The 16,982-nt window shown below is 45.6% G+C and overlaps 1 protein-coding gene across 1 annotated transcript; it reads left to right on the top strand.

The window, feature by feature from the left end:
- The first annotated feature begins 18 nt into the window (after positions 1 to 18).
- On the top strand, positions 19 to 11,982 carry LOC115121569 (myosin heavy chain, fast skeletal muscle). The gene is made up of 28 exons (XM_065015729.1): positions 19 to 166; positions 261 to 431; positions 655 to 958; positions 1,564 to 1,628; positions 1,722 to 1,809; positions 1,928 to 2,045; positions 2,909 to 3,032; positions 3,332 to 3,468; positions 3,776 to 4,031; positions 4,248 to 4,490; positions 4,823 to 4,999; positions 5,094 to 5,239; positions 5,420 to 5,510; positions 5,816 to 6,205; positions 6,327 to 6,453; positions 6,641 to 6,759; positions 6,968 to 7,164; positions 7,300 to 7,483; positions 7,596 to 7,761; positions 8,079 to 8,203; positions 8,356 to 8,664; positions 8,881 to 9,084; positions 9,236 to 9,361; positions 9,490 to 9,660; positions 10,555 to 10,659; positions 10,756 to 10,851; positions 11,221 to 11,352; positions 11,850 to 11,982. The coding sequence occupies exons 1-28, from the start codon at positions 62 to 64 to the stop codon at positions 11,868 to 11,870; spliced, it is 4,497 nt and encodes a 1,498-aa protein (XP_064871801.1). The 5' UTR covers positions 19 to 61; the 3' UTR covers positions 11,871 to 11,982.
- The last annotated feature ends 5,000 nt before the right edge of the window (positions 11,983 to 16,982 follow it).

Below are 16,982 nucleotides of genomic sequence, written 5' to 3'. Positions count from 1 at the left end.
GGTATTATCATTGCAGGTTAATAACTCAGTCAGTGCTCTGGCCAAGTCCATCTATGAGAGGATGTTCTTGTGGATGGTCATCCGTATCAATGAGATGTTGGACACCAAGAATCCAAGGCAGTTCTATATCGGTGTGCTTGACATTGCCGGGTTTGAGATCTTTGATGTGAGTATGAGACCAGAACAAGACAATTAGTTGTGATTGAGATGGATTACAGTCTTGTATGATGAAATTATCCCTTTTAAAATTCCATCAACAGTACAACAGCATGGAGCAGCTGTGCATCAACTTCACCAATGAGAAATTGCAACAGTTTTTCAACCACACCATGTTCGTCCTGGAGCAAGAGGAGTACAAGAAGGAGGGAATCGTCTGGGCCTTCATTGACTTCGGCATGGACTTGGCTGCCTGCATTGAGCTTATTGAGAAGGTAAGATGTCTGTGAGGATTATAATGGACCATTATAATGGGCCATAACAGCAAAGCGCTTAGCAACCGTTATCACAGTGGTACATTGCATCTGACTGTTGAGATCTGAATATGTTTCCTGTTTTGTGCCCCAAAATGAATATAATCCTATAATAGCATGTTTGCTAAAATAATAAATATGATCTTAAATCATGCTAATTTGATATACATCTCTTTTCGTAAAGCCATTGGGCATCTTCTCCATCCTTGAAGAGGAGTGCATGTTCCCCAAGTCTTCAGACACCACCTTCAAGGACAAGCTGTACGCCCAGCATCTTGGCAAAACAAAGTCGTTTGAGAAGCCCAAGCCTGCCAAAGGCAAGCAAGAGGCCCACTTCTCCCTGGTTCACTACGCCGGTACTGTGGACTACAACATCACTGGGTGGCTAGAGAAGAACAAGGACCCCCTGAACGACTCAGTTTGTCAGTTGTACGGGAAGTCAGGAGTGAAAATTCTGGCTGCCCTGTATCCCCCTCCCCCTCCTGAGGGTAAGACTAGCATCACGTCACAATATTTAACTAAATACTAGTTATAACTCAGACCCAAATGTTCTTTAAAGTCTTTCAATGTACCACAATTTCTTAGGGTTTATCACTGGGTTGATTTACTAATACACTTGGTTAATTTAATCATACAATAGATGTTATTCTACACAATCTCATTGGCAGCATTTGCCTCTAGATAAGTGTGAAGTTAACCAGAGATTCTCTGATTTATACAGTGGGGCAAAAAAGTATTTAGTCAGCCACCAATTGTGCAAGTTCTCCCACTTAAAAGATGAGAGAGTCCTGTAATTTTCATCATAGGTACAACTATGACAGACAAAATGAGGAAAAAAATCCAGAAAATCACATTGTAGGAGGATATATAACAAAGTATTGAGATAAACTTTTGACCAAATACTTATTTTGACCAAATACTTATTTTCCAAAACCATAATTTGCAAATAAATTCAGAGATTCTCTGGATTATAATTAGTGTGTTTGCTGAAGACAAGACCACTCTAGATTTCTAACATACTCTTATTATTTATTCCACCCGCTCTAGGAAATGTACTTTTCTAGTTATCTTTTACTTTTCCCCATTTTAACAGATAAAGCCAAGAAAGGAGGCAAGAAGAAGGGTGGTTCCATGCAGACTGTGTCCTCCCAGTTCAGGGTGAGCTTTTGAAATGTGCATATTCAGTCCTTCAAAAGTTTCATTGATTATCATAAATGATGTCTGAGAAAATGGTTTGTAACCCTCTTACAGGAGAACTTACATAAGCTGATGACCAATTTGAGGAGCACTCATCCTCACTTTGTGCGCTGCCTGATCCCCAACGAGTCAAAGACTCCAGGTACAAGAAATATTGAGTTAAATATGTCATTAAAGTTAAATATGTCATCAGTGATCTTAACGATCCCAATCTTTAACCTGTTTATTAGTATTAAAAGAGACTTGTTTTGTTTTACCAGGTCTGATGGAGAACTTCCTGGTTATCCACCAGCTCAGGTGTAATGGTGTACTGGAGGGTATCAGGATCTGCAGAAAGGGCTTCCCCAGCAGAATCATCTATGCTGACTTCAAGCAGAGGTACATTCACACACACACACAGAGAGAGAGAAATGATTGTCACTCTTGATAAAGATGAGCAGAACAGACTGAATCAAATAACCCTGATACTGAGCTATATTGTACGGTCAAACATTTGTGACAATTTTATTATTTCATACTCAGAGAAATACATTTTGTTTAACAATTCTTATTTTAATTCAACATAGGGTTCATCATGATTGGCACCGCTGCTTTCAGTACGAGGACAATGGTCTTTTTCTAGAATGTTGTATGAGATTGTAGATCACAATGGGAGGGATGTTGGACCCTCCTTCCAGAATCCTTCCAGATCCTTGATATCCATCGTCTGCACTCATGGACGGCCCTCTTCAATTCAAACCACAGGTTTTCAATGGGGTTCAAGTCTGGAGACTGAGATGGCCATAGTAAAATGTTGATTATGTGGTTGATGAACCATTTCCTTGTGGATGTTGATGTGTGCTTGGGGGTTATTGTCTTGCTGTAATACCCACCTGTTGCCACGTTTCAGCCTCCTGGCTGAGGCAACCAGGTTTTTGGCTAAAATGTCATGGTACTGGGTAAAGGTCATGATGCCGTTGACCTTAACGAGGCCCCCAGGTCAGTTGACGTTAAGTAGCCCCATAACATCAGAGATCCACCACCATATTTTACAGTAGGTTTGGGTTTATTTTCTTCATATACATATTTGTTTTAATCCAAAAAGCTTTTAGACCAGACAATATAGCTCAGTATTTGTGTTATTCATGTTAGACAGTCTATTTTGCTCATCTTTATCAAGGGTGCCGATCATTATGAACCTCACTGTATAACCAACCAACCAATTACAACTTGGCATATTTTAAAACTGTCCTCTCATTCAGGTACAAAGTACTGAATGCCAGTGTCATCCCTGAGGGCCAGTTCATGGACAACAAGAAGGCTTCTGAGAAGCTGCTTGGGTCCATTGATGTGAATCACGAGGATTACAAGTTTGGACACACCAAGGTCAGTCAAAAACCCCCAGTGAAAGCTGACTGGAGAGATTTTATATGGTCCGGGTTTAAGTATAGAAGAGAAACTAAAGTCATTATCATGTACATTGTGTTAGACTGCAGTTATCTGTATCTGTGTACATTATTAATCTATAACTAACAATTTAGAAACAACTTATCCCATGGTTTGTTTGTAACCGTTGCAAAGCTTATGTTTAAATCAATCTAGTGGTGTTGTTCCCCTCTTTCCATTCAATACATTCTATCTGTCACCATCTGTGGTTCCATTGACCATGTTAACCTGTGTCTCAGGTGTTCTTCAAAGCCGGTCTGCTGGGTGTCCTGGAGGAGATGAGAGATGAGAAGCTGGCCGCTCTGGTCGGCATGGTCCAGGCTCTCAGCCGTGGATTCCTCATGAGGAGAGAGTTTAGCAAGATGATGGAGAGGAGGTGAGGAATAGTAGACGTCTTGGCAAAGCTTTCTGACAACCACCTGTTCAACTGCCATTTAAATGTGTGGTATTTACCCATTCATTCTTGAAGTATATAAAATGCTTATTGAGCTTAACATGACTGACCTGTCTGTCCTTGCATCTACACGATGTCTCTGAATTTAATAGGGGTCACATTTCCCAAGACCAATTCCTCAGCTGTAAACAAACAGTGGTGTGGGGCCCCATTTTGTTGTTCTTCGAGTCACAGAATGTAGCTTTAAGCATGTCACTCACCATGACACTGTATCCTTTCTGTCGACCAGAGAATCAGTTTTCGCCATCCAGTACAACATCCGCTCATTCATGAATGTCAAAACCTGGCCATGGATGAAGTTGTACTTCAAGATCAAGCCCCTGCTGCAGAGCGCTGAGACTGAGAAGGAGCTGGCCAACATGAAGGAGAACTATGAGAAGATGAAGACAGATCTGGCCAAGGCTCTGTCCACGAAGAAGCAAATGGAGGAGAAGTTGGTGTCCCTGACACAGGAGAAGAACGACCTGTCGCTCCAAGTCGCATCTGTGAGTGAACAACTACCCTCGTATGGGCACATTTACATACACATGAATACACACACATATGAACACACTGTAAAGTATGTTGCTGACTCACACATTTTTATTGCCCATGTTATATATTGTATATATTTCATGAGTGTCTATTAACTTGCTCTGACCTTTTTGACAAAAGTGTATATTTAGTTTGGTTGCTGATATTATCTCCTGTTCTGAAACCAGGAAGGAGAGAGTCTGAACGATGCTGAGGAAAGGTGTGAGGGGCTCATCAAGAGCAAGATCCAGCAGGAGGCCAAACTCAAAGAGACGACCGAGAGGCTGGAGGATGAGGAGGAGATCAATGCTGAGTTGACTGCCAAGAAGAGGAAGCTGGAGGATGAGTGCTCTGAGCTGAAGAAGGACATTGATGACCTGGAGCTCACCCTGGCCAAAGTGGAGAAGGAGAAGCACGCCACTGAAAACAAGGTCTTGTGTCTTACAGTCTAACCAAGCAATAATCAACTCAAAACATAGTTTAACATAAATGGAATTGAAGTTGTATTGTGGGTGCAGGAAAGATCAAGACACAATAGTAGAATTTCAGTTGAATGGTACTCCCCACATTCATTACATGTTCTGATCCCCCTCATTTATGACTTCCATTCAGTACACTGGCATGGTGAACACTGCCATCTAGTGTTGAATCTATAGTACAGTCATTGTTGATGCAGTTCTAATCTAAATGCCACAAATGCCATATATATTAAACTAAATCTCCCCTTTATGGTGAAGTATAATTATGTTGTGGCCATTTACAGGTTAAAAACCTGACAGAGGAGATGGCGTCTATGGATGAGAGTGTTGCCAAGCTGACCAAGGAGAAGAAAGCCCTCCAAGAGGCCCACCAGCAGACACTGGATGACCTGCAGGCAGAGGAGGACAAAGTCAACACTCTGACCAAGGCCAAGACCAAGCTGGAACAGCAAGTGGACGACGTGAGTGGTTTGACATTTTGGCCATGATAGTATGTAAGATGATATTATCTTCAGTTGTTTAGATTTTAACAATATACATGTTTTCATCTTCTAGCTTGAGGGTTCTCTGGAGCAAGAGAAGAAGCTCCGTATGGACCTTGAGAGATCCAAGAGAAAGCTGGAGGGAGATCTGAAACTGGCCCAGGAGTCCATAATGGACCTGGAGAATGACAAGCAGCAAGCTGATGAGAAAATCAAGAAGTAAACACAAACAAATGAGAACAGTATTACCTGCTATAATGGTTGTTCTTGGCCAATTCTTGTAATTATGAATTAGCATTTCCATGGAGATTCTTACAAGCAAAGTGAATGGTATGATCCTCTGCCTTTACACTATCAAAACAAAACCAACTCTGCAATCAACCTATTTGTGTTTCTTAGGAAGGAGTTTGAGACCACCCAGCTCCTCAGCAAGGTTGAGGATGAACAGTCTCTGGGAGCTCAGCTGCAGAAGAAGATCAAGGAACTCCAGGTATAGTACAGGATATAAGCTCCAGTACAGAAAAGCACAGACTTGAATCATTTCCTGAAAAACATTATTCTGGTAGCAGACATTTTTCCAGGTGGCTTCTGACAGCTGAGTAGGTTGGAAGATGGTGTTTCTTAACATTGAGGTTTTGGCTCCTGTATGAGACACTGTCTGCTGAATGTATTAGTGTAACTGGGTTTTTATTAAACACATTTATACAAAATATACATACTATTATTATTTTGTGAGGTTCAATTGTTTAAACTGTATTGTAGTGTTCATCCCCCTGCTCCTGTCCCCTGTTCTAGGCCCGTATTGAGGAGCTGGAGGAGGAAATTGAGGCTGAGCGGGCTGCCAGGGCTAAGGTTGAGAAGCAGAGGGCCGATCTCTCCAGGGAACTTGAGGAGATCAGCGAGAGGCTGGAGGAGGCCGGAGGCGCCACTGCTGCTCAGATTGAGATGAACAAGAAGCGTGAGGCTGAGTTCCAGAAGCTGCGTCGTGATCTTGAAGAGTCCACCCTGCAGCATGAGGCCACAGCCGCCGCTCTGCGCAAGAAGCAGGCCGACAGTGTGGCTGAGCTCGGGGAGCAGATCGACAACCTGCAGCGCGTCAAGCAGAAGCTGGAGAAGGAGAAGAGCGAATACAAGATGGAGATTGATGACCTCTCTAGCAACATGGAGGCCGTCGCCAAAGCTAAGGTGAGTAGTGAGGTTTTGGTCAATCAGTGTTGAGGAGGGACAACTACATCACAATTCAAGTGACATGAAGTTGACAGGAGTCACATATATAAAGTCATGATGGAACATGTTACACTAACAGGGTAATCTGGAGAAGATGTGCCGTACTCTTGAGGACCAGCTGAGCGAGCTGAAGACTAAGAATGATGAGAATGTTCGCCAGGTCAACGACATCAGCGGACAGAGAGCCAGACTCCTGACAGAAAATGGTACCATCAACAATGAACAACAACCCAATGCTTTCCTTCAGTAGAACACAACATGTATTAGGGGCTGTATGCACATAATTTATACTGTAATATTCACCACCTAACATTGCCCTTTGATACCTCAGAATCGATATTCAATCTTAGAAATCAAAGACCCTATTAACAAGATGTCCCTCTGTCCCTGCAGGTGAGTTTGGTCGCCAGCTGGAGGAGAAGGAAGCTCTGGTGTCTCAGCTGACCAGAGGAAAACAGGCCTTCACCCAGCAGGTGGAGGAGCTGAAGAGGGCGGTTGAGGAGGAGGTCAAGGTAAGGGACCCAAGATGGAGAGTTTAGAGCCATATCTTTACATAGACGGTGAATACACCACCCTCAGACTCCTAGTGTCTCTCCACCCTCAGAGACTTCTACTGTCTCTCCACCCTCAGACACTCCTACTGTCTCTCCACCCACAGAGACTTCTACAGTCATTTGTTTGACTCTCTCTCTAATCTGTCTTTGTCTTTCTCTCTCACAGGCTAAAAATGCACTGGCCCACGGTGTTCAGTCTGCCCGCCATGACTGTGACCTCCTGAGGGAGCAGTTTGAGGAGGAGCAGGAGGCCAAGGCAGAGCTGCAACGCGGCATGTCCAAGGCCAACAGTGAGGTGGCTCAGTGGAGGACTAAGTATGAAACTGATGCTATCCAGCGCACAGAGGAGCTGGAGGAGGCCAAGTGAGTCGCACGCAACAGAAAAACTCAGATATGGTGTGGATGGTCAGGGTGGTAGGGGGCTCTGAGAAAATGTTACATCAATATGTATTGTAACATATCTCTCACTCCATAAAACCACCCTCTGTTGTCCAACAGGAAGAAGCTGGCCCAGCGTCTTCAGGATGCTGAGGAGACCATTGAGGCGACCAACTCCAAGTGCGCCTCCCTGGAGAAGACCAAGCAGAGGCTGCAGGGAGAGGTGGAGGACCTCATGATTGATGTTGAGAGAGCCAACGCATTGGCTGCCAACCTCGACAAGAAGCAGAGGAACTTTGACAAGGTGAAAATGAATAAACCTATATTTTTTTAATCAATTGTACAATCTTTGCATATTTCAAATTTAAAAACCCTTCATCTATGACTTCTAATGAAAATCCCATGGATTCTCCTAGGTTCTGGCAGAGTGGAAGCAGAAGTATGAGGAGGGCCAGGCTGAGCTGGAAGGAGCTCAGAAGGAGGCTCGCTCTATGAGCACTGAACTCTTCAAGATGAAGAACTCCTACGAGGAAGCTCTGGATCATCTTGAGACTCTGAAGAGAGAGAACAAGAACCTGCAACGTGAGAATTTGACAGCAGTTCTATTTGGCTCATGTTTCATTAGTGTTTTGAAAATGGAGGGAACTGCAATCATCAAAACTACCGTTACACCATTTCAGAAATGTCATGTACAGTATCATTTGTATATATCATTTTACTTGTAATCGCTATTTATTTTAACAACAGTAGGAAGTTGAGCGCAATTACATTTGTAAGACCATATGAAGTGTTGTTAATTAATTCATGGTTATTATGATTCAATATCGACTTCAGTACATTGGTGATATCCCCTAAAAATCCCATGAGTCTAAACTGCTCCTGTGTGCGTGTGTGTGCAGAGGAGATCTCTGACCTGACTGAGCAGATTGGAGAGACTGGCAAGAGCATCCATGAGCTGGAGAAGGCCAAGAAGACCGTGGAGACAGAGAAGTCTGAGATCCAGACCGCTCTGGAGGAGGCTGAGGTACAAACTACAGCTGTTTGATGGGGAAAGTACTGTTACACTAGCCAACACCAGCTACAGGATAATGATCCCTGTATTGTAGTCATATATATTTAATTCCTACATCCAAATGTATTGAACACAATTGGCCTGACTGCCTCTTGTTTGTCCAGGGCACACTGGAGCACGAGGAATCCAAGATTCTGCGTGTACAGCTGGAGCTGAACCAGATCAAGGGTGAGGTGGACAGGAAGATCGCTGAGAAGGACGAGGAGATGGAGCAGATCAAGAGGAACAGCCAGAGGGTGGTTGACTCCATGCAGAGCACCCTGGACTCTGAGGTCAGGAGCAGGAATGATGCCCTGAGGGTGAAGAAGAAGATGGAGGGAGACCTGAACGAGATGGAGATCCAGCTGAGCCACTCCAACAGGATGGCCGCTGAGGCCCAGAAACAGCTGAGGAACGTCCAGGGACAGCTCAAGGTAAAGGGACACCAAGCTCCAACACCTGAACATGGAGACAGATTTGTTTGTGAATCTCTAGAAAATAATAGAACAGAGGAATTGAATAGAGTGAACTATGTGCTGTAGAAAGGTAGGGAAAGGTGGGGAAATTCTTCCCGGTGAACATTTCTATCACCCATCCTATCACCTCTACTTCCACAAGTCCTCATGAACGTATGTCATTGTGAACCCCAGGATGCCCAATTGCACCTTGATGACGCCGTCCGTGTCGCAGAAGACATGAAGGAGCAGGCAGCCATGGTGGAGCGCAGAAACGGTCTGATGGTGGCTGAAATCGAGGAGCTGAGAGTTGCTCTGGAGCAGACAGAGAGAGGCCGCAAAGTGGCTGAGACTGAGCTGGTAGACGCCAGCGAGCGAGTTGGACTGCTGCACTCCCAGGTATGGGTCAAATGCCATTTCTAATGAAACTCAAACAAGCATACCGTTTAAACGCACCTTGAATTGGACAATGGTTGCTTTGAGAGTTGAATCATTTCAGCCTTGTCAGTTCTCTTTAGAGCTAAACACACCGTCTTGTTTCCTCCTTCAGAACACCAGCCTTCTGAACACCAAGAAGAAGTTGGAGTCTGACCTGGTGCAGGTGCAGGGAGAGGTGGACGACATCGTCCAGGAGGCCAGGAATGCAGAGGAGAAGGCCAAGAAGGCAATCACTGATGTGAGTCCTTGAATTACATCAACTTGATTTGTCCCCATGTGCCAATGGTAGCTGGGCTGGTTAAGAACAACAAAGATCTCAGAGGGACATTATGATTGGTGCATAAATTAAACAAACTACTATTCCAGGCGGCCATGATGGCTGAGGAGCTGAAGAAGGAGCAGGACACCAGCTCTCACCTGGAGAGGATGAAGAAGAACCTGGAGATCACAGTCAAGGACCTGCAGCATCGCCTGGATGAGGCTGAGAATCTGGCCATGAAGGGAGGCAAGAAGCAGCTCCAGAAACTGGAGTCCAGGGTGAGATACCTGCAGGGTGGATTAGGGTGGATTGAAAGTCTGATTGCTGGAAATGTATTTGATCATGTTAAAATACAGAGGAGAATTATGTAACAACTTTCTCTCATTAACCCACCTAGATCAGGAGTTCCCAAATGTCTTTGCATCAGGGACCCCTTCATAATATCAGAACCCAACTCTTACTTTAGAGGGAGATATAAATATTATCCACACAGTTTTACTATGACTTCAGCAGTGCATGGTCGGACTAATCAAGTCTTGGCCCCTGGGAAAGAACATAAAAACATTACTCTCTATAATATGGTGCTTTTCCACTCGCTTACCTTAAAAATGTATTTATGTCGGTGCTTCTGTCTTGCTGTGGACTCACTTGGCAAACTTCGCAATCCCCCATAACAGAAGCAAACTCATAACATTAAAAGAGGCGCATGGCGGCCTCTATTGGCCATACTGGTACTGCAACATGCACTGCCAAATGCATGACAAAATCGGTCAAATAAAAAAAAGAGTCCTATATATTATAACTACAAGAATAATTGACTATTAAAATGATAATTGTTGGAATAGTGAGCCTCCCAGTATCCCTGTGAGCCTCCCAGGTCCATGTTGTACATCTAGGGGTTAAGAACATAAACAGTGGATGAATAATATTACATTATATTGTATTGGACCTTCTAATCTTGTTCCACAGATCCTTGGTAGTTTCATCTGTTGTTGCTAGCAATATTCATGAACAAATTTAAATGTAAATTCCACTTTGGGAACCACTTGGAAAAATACATAGTGAAAGACAACAATTGTGCCTCCTTGACTGGGTAGAAGACTCATCCTCTGTTTTACAAAGATTTGTTTCACCACCTCAAACAAATGCCTAAATGTATTTCTTCCACAAAGGTGCGCGAGCTCGAGACTGAGGTGGAGGCCGAGCAGAGAAGAGGTGTAGACGCTGTCAAGGGAGTCCGGAAGTATGAGCGCAGAGTCAAGGAGCTCACTTACCAGGTAAGAGAAAGTGCATTCTTTACACTCTTAACACTTACAATGACATGTTTGTGTATAAAACTATACTGACATTGATTCTTTGCTCTTCTCTCACAGACTGAGGAGGATAAGAAGAACGTTGGCAGACTTCAGGACCTGGTAGATAAGCTGCAGATGAAAGTGAAGGCCTACAAGAGGCACGCTGAGGAAGCGGTGAGTCACTGACAAAACTTCATGTCCATACAACTTAGTTTGAAGTGTTGCTACAGCAACAACACATCAGTCAACAATGACAATTGACAGTGTAAGTAAATGCTGATGAAATGATGCACATTTCTAAATGCCTCCTATTCGTTACCAACTTAGAGGGGTTGAATATCAATTAGCTGCACCAGGGGCTGGTCTAGTGATGTGCTGGAGGCAGTGGTTTGATCCCCTGTTCTGCCACTCACTTCCTCTGCTGTATCATCTATCTAGCTCCCTGTATACATTGTTATCCTAAAAACAGAATATTAATTTGCTACCTGAAGCATCAAACTTTAAATGCTGATGTTCTGCTCTCCCTCTCTTTTCCTCCCCCAGGAGGAAGCAGCAAACCAACACATGTCTAAGTTCAGGAAGGTTCAGCATGAGCTGGAGGAGGCTGAGGAGCGTGCTGACATCGCTGAGACTCAGGTCAACAAGCTCAGAGCCAAGACCCGTGACTCTGGAAAGGTACAGAACTGCTGCTAAACCTGTACCTGACTCATGTTCAGATATGACCACATCAACACCACCTATGATTCAGTCTTCTCAGAGGTCAATACAGACCTTTTACACTCAACTGTATTGAAGATCCCTAAGAAGACCATTTCAGGAAGGGCTAAACAATCTAATGAGAGTAATTCAGTTGGTACTTCAACATCAAATATCCAAGCGGAGTACTGAGCACTAAAGACTTGATCCATTATATTCTATCCATATATTTATCATGTTCATTATTATTACTGATCCATTATATTCTATCCATATATTTATCATGTTCATTATTATTACTGATCCATTATATTCTATCCATATATTTATCATGTTCATTATTATTACTGATCCATTATATTCTATCCATATATTTATCATGTTGATTATTATTACTGATCCATTATATTCTATCCATATATTTATCATGTTCATTATTATTACTGATCCATTATATTATTTATTTCTTCTTACAGGGAAAAGAAGTTGCTGAATAAACAAGACCAAAATATTGAAGATCAAAGTCTTACCATTTTCCTGTGTTGCATAAAATATGATTTTCATGGTGAAATGTTGAGCATTGATTAAAAACATGTGGATCTACATACACTTCCTTTGTGACTGTGGATTTATTACTCAGCAAACAGCTTTTTAATACCATTAAATATTGTACTTTAAATAATGGAGCAATCCGGGATTCCAACAACAATGAGGTAAAAAATTTTGGTAAACATATGAGGGATGAGAAATTTAAACACAATCCAATTCTCAGACTGAGCCATGGATGTAAGGACTGATCATCCATAACATCAAAATTATAGCTTTAACTCTTTACACTCAGTGGAATTTTAGTGATATTGTCAGAACAAAGTTCTCAGAAAACAACGAACCAGAGTTTGGCATTTGAATTTTGTCACATATTATGCAAATATGAATCTGTTGTGGACACACTGCATAAACATAAATGGTGATAGAGCATCTGACCAAATTACTGAAGATTTTAGTCCTGGGTTTTTACTGATGTTATTTATATCCATATAAATGAGAAAATAAATTACACGTGATGTTTTATCATTTTGCAATAGGGCAGATATCATTTCTAAGGGATATTTTGGTAATACACATTACAAACACGCGTTTTCACATTACAAACAAAACAATATACCATCTACACGGTCATACTGTAACGGTTTTCTGTATGTGAAGGAGAGTCAGACCAAAATGCGGCGTTGCGATCCATGTTTAATGAAACAAAGTAAACACGAATCAAATACAAAAACAATAAACGTACCACAAAAACCGAAACAGCCTAATACTGGTGCAAAGTAACACAGAGACAGTAACAAGGACAATCACCCACAAAACCCAACACCAAACAGGCTACCTAAATATGGTTCCCAATCAGAGACAATGACGAACACCTGCCTCTGATTGAGAACCATATCAGGCCAAACATAGAACTAGACAAACTAGACATGTAACATAGAATGCCCACTCAGCTCACACCCTGACCAACCAAAACATAGAAACATACAAAGCAAACTATGGTCAGGGTGTGACAGTACTCCCGCCCCAAGGTGCGGACTCCGGCCGCAAAACCTGAACCTATTGGGGAGGGTCTGGGTGGGCATCTGTCCGCGGTGGCGGCTCTGGTGCTGGACGTGGCCCCCACTTCACCGTAGTCTTAGTCCCCCACCTTGTCCGCTTCCGTGGCCTACTAGCCACGGCGACCCTATTTAATGACCCCACTGGACTGAGGGGCAGCTCGGGACAGAGGGGCGGCAGTTCGGGACAGAGGGGCGGCAGCTCGGGACAGAGGGGAGGCAGCTCGGGACAGAGGGGGGCAGCTCGGGACAGAGGGGCGGCAGCTCGGGACAGAGGGGCGGCAGCTCGGGACAGAGGGGCGGCAGCTCGGGACAGAGGGGCGGAAGCTCGGGACAGAGGGGCGGAAGCTCGAGACAGAGGGGCTGAGGGGCTCTGGCGCCTCTGGGCTGAGGGGCTCTGGCGCCTCTGGGCTGAGGGGCTCTGGCGCCTCAGACTCCGGCAGCAGCGCCGGACAGGCGGGAGACTCCGGCAGCAGCGCCGGACAGGCGGGAGACTCCGGCAGCAGCGCCGGACAGGCGGGAGACTCCGGCAGCAGCGCCGGACAGCTGGGAAGCTCAGATGGAGCTGGGCAGACGGGAAGCTCTGGTAGCGCCGAACAGGCGGGAGACTCCGGCTGCGCTGGAGAGGAGGAAGGCTCTGGCAGCGCTGAAGAGGCGGGAGCCTCTGTAAGGATGAGCCGGAGAGACAGCCTGGTGCGGGGGGCTGCCACCGGAGGGCTGGTGCGTGGAGGTGGTGACGGATAGACCGGCGCACTGGAGCTCTTGAGCACCGAGCCTGCCCAACCTTACCCGGTTGAATGGTCCCGGTCGCCCTGCCAGTGCGGCGAGGTGGAATAGCCCGCACTGGGCTATGCAGTCGAACCGGGGACACCGTGCGCAAGGCTGGTGCCATGTAAGCCGGCCCAAGGAGACGCACTGGAGACCAGATGCGTAGAGCCGGCTTCATGGCACTTGGCTCGATGCCCACTCTAGCCCGGCCGATACGCGGAGCTGGAATGTACCGCACCGGGCTATGCACCCGCACTGGGGACACCGTGCGCTTCACAGCATAACACGGTGCCTGCCCGGTCTCTCCAGCCCCCCGGGAAGCACAGGAAGTTGGCGCAGGTCTCCTACCTGGCTTCACCACACTTCCTGTGAGCCCCCAAGAACATTTTGGGGCTGACTCTCGGGCTTCCTTGCCAGCCGTGTTCCCTCATATCGCCGGCTCCGCTCTCCGGCTGACTCTGCTCTCCTAGCCGCCTCCACCTGTTCCCATGGAAGGCGATCCTTTCCCGCCAGGATCTCCTCCCATGTGTAGCAACCCTTGCCGTCCAATACATCGTCCCATGTCCATTCCTCTTTGCGCCGCTGTTGCCCGTTACCACGTCGCTTGGTCCTCTTGTGGTGGGTGATTCTGTAACGGTTTTCTGTATGTGAAGGAGAGTCAGACCAAAATGCGGCGTGGCTATTGCGATCCATGTTTAATGAAACAAAGTAAACACGAATCAAATACAAAAAACAATAAACGTACCACGAAAACCGAAACAGCCTAATACTGGTGCAAAGTAACACAGAGACAGTAACAAGGACAATCACCCACAAAACCCAACACCAAACAGGCTACCTAAATATGGTGCCCAATCAGAGACAATGACGAACACCTGCCTCTGATTGAGAACCATATCAGGCCAAACATAGAACTAGACAAACTAGACATGTAACATAGAATGCCCACTCAGCTCACACCCTGACCAACCAAAACATAGAAACATACAAAGCAAACTATGGTCAGGGTGTGACACATACACATCTACACAGTAATACACAACAGTTTGTACAACGCTACTCAAACCAGAGCATACCGAACCAGAGCATCCATATCCCCGGATTCCTACCGCAAGCTCTGGACCTTTTCACCTGGATCATTGCAGCTAGCTAGCTGCTACTCGAGTGACTACTCCTGGCTAACGTCTGTCCCGAAGCAAGCACCAATTAGCCTGGAGCTAGCCCATGCTAGGCCCATTCTCCCGGCTAGCTGAAGCGGCCCATCAGCCACTCCTGTGCTACAATACCCGGACCCCTTCTACTGCCGGTACGGGGCACGGAACCCCGCCGATCCTTCCTGACTGGATTATGACGTAATCTGCTCGAGGGTGTACTCAACTGGCCCCTACTGACATCCTCTGAATGCCCATCTGCTAGCCTCCTAGCCATGGCCCGCTAGCTGCTAGCCGCGGCCTGCTAGCTGTCTAGATCATATTGGACTGTTAGCTGAATAGATCCATCGGCCAATTTCTTGAGCCACTATACCTATTTTGCCAATTGGACTTGGACCCCTCTGCTACTCGGGAACCCTACTAATCCATCACAACTGGTCTATCGACGTCACCGCACGCGCGGGCTAAAACAGACTTTCCTCCGTCGAGACGTCCCTCTAAGGCCCTTCTGCTAGTTTGCTAGCCCCGGCCTGCTAGCTGTCTGAATCGCCGTGTCCCCAGCCCAAACACTCACTGGACCTCTATGATCACCCGGCTACGCATCTCTCCAGACCTGACTGCCCTTGACCAGCACAAAAACATCCTGTGGCGTTCTGCATTAGCATCGAATAGCCCCCGTGACATACAACTTTTCAGGGAAGTTAGAAACCAATATACACAGGCAGTTAGGAAAGCTAAGGCTATCTTTTTCAAGTTGAAATTTGCATCCTGTAGCACAAACTCAAAAACGTTCTGGGACACTGTAAAGTCCATGGAGAATAAGAGCACCTCCTCCCAGCTGTCCACTGTACTGAGGCTAGGAAACACTGTCACCACCGATAAATCCACTATAATTGAGAATTTCGATAAGCATTTTTCTACAGCTGGCCATGCTTTCCACCTGGCTACCCCTACCCCGATCAACAGCCCTCCACTCCCCACAGCAACTCGCCCAAGCCTCCCCCATTTCTCCTTCACCCAAATCCAGATAGCTGATGTTCTGAAAGAGCTGCAAAATCTGGACCCCTCAAATCAGCCGGGCTAGAAAATCTGGACCCTCTCTTTATAAAATGATCTGCCGAAATTGTTGCAACCCCTAGCACTAGCCTGTTCAACCTCTCTTTCGTATCGTCTGAGATTCTCAAAGATTGGAAAGCTGCTGCGGTCATCCCCCTCTTCAAAGGGGGAGACTCTCTAGACCCAAACTGCTATAGACCTATATATATCCTGACCTGCTTTTCTAAGGTCTTCGAAAGCCAACTTAACAAACAGATTACCGACCATTTCGAATCCCACCGTACCTTCTCCACTATGCAATCTGGTTTCAGAGCTGGTCATGGGTGCACCTCAGCCACGCTCAAGGTCCTAAACGATATCATAACCGCGATCGAAAAGAGACTTTACTGTGTAGCCATATTCATCGACCTGGCCAAGGCTTTTGACTCTGTCAATCACCACATTCTTATCGGCAGACTCAACAGCCTTGGTTTCTCAAATGATTGCCTCGCCTGGTTCACCAAATACTACTCTGATAGAGTTCAGTGTGTCAAATCGGAGGGCCTGTTGTCCGGATCTCTGGCAGTCTCTATGGGGCTGCCACAGGGTTAAATTCTCGGGCCGACTCTCTTCTCTGTATACATCAATGATGTCGCTCTTGCTGCTGGTGATTCTCTAATCCACATCTATGCAGACGACAGACACCATTCTGTATACCCCTGGCCCTTCTTTGGACACTGTGTTAACTAACCTCCAGACGAGCTTCAATGCCATACATCTCTGCTTCCGTGGCCTCCAACTGCTCTTAAATGCAAGTAAAACTAAACGCATGCTTTTCAACCGATCGCTGCCCGCACCTGCCCACCCGTCCAGCATCACTACTCTGGATGGTTCTGACTTAGAATATGTGGACAACTATAAATACCTAGGTGTCTGGTTAGACTGTAAACTCTCCTTCCAGACCCACATTAAGCATCTCAAATCCATAATTAAATCTAGAATTGGTTCCTATTTCGCAACAAAGCATCCTTCACTCATGCTGCCAAATATA

This window comes from Oncorhynchus nerka, unplaced genomic scaffold (assembly GCF_034236695.1).
Source record: "Oncorhynchus nerka isolate Pitt River unplaced genomic scaffold, Oner_Uvic_2.0 unplaced_scaffold_1304, whole genome shotgun sequence".
NCBI lineage: Eukaryota > Metazoa > Chordata > Actinopteri > Salmoniformes > Salmonidae > Oncorhynchus > Oncorhynchus nerka.
Note: the sequence above shows the minus strand (reverse complement) of the source record. Positions and strands in the feature narration are given on the sequence as shown.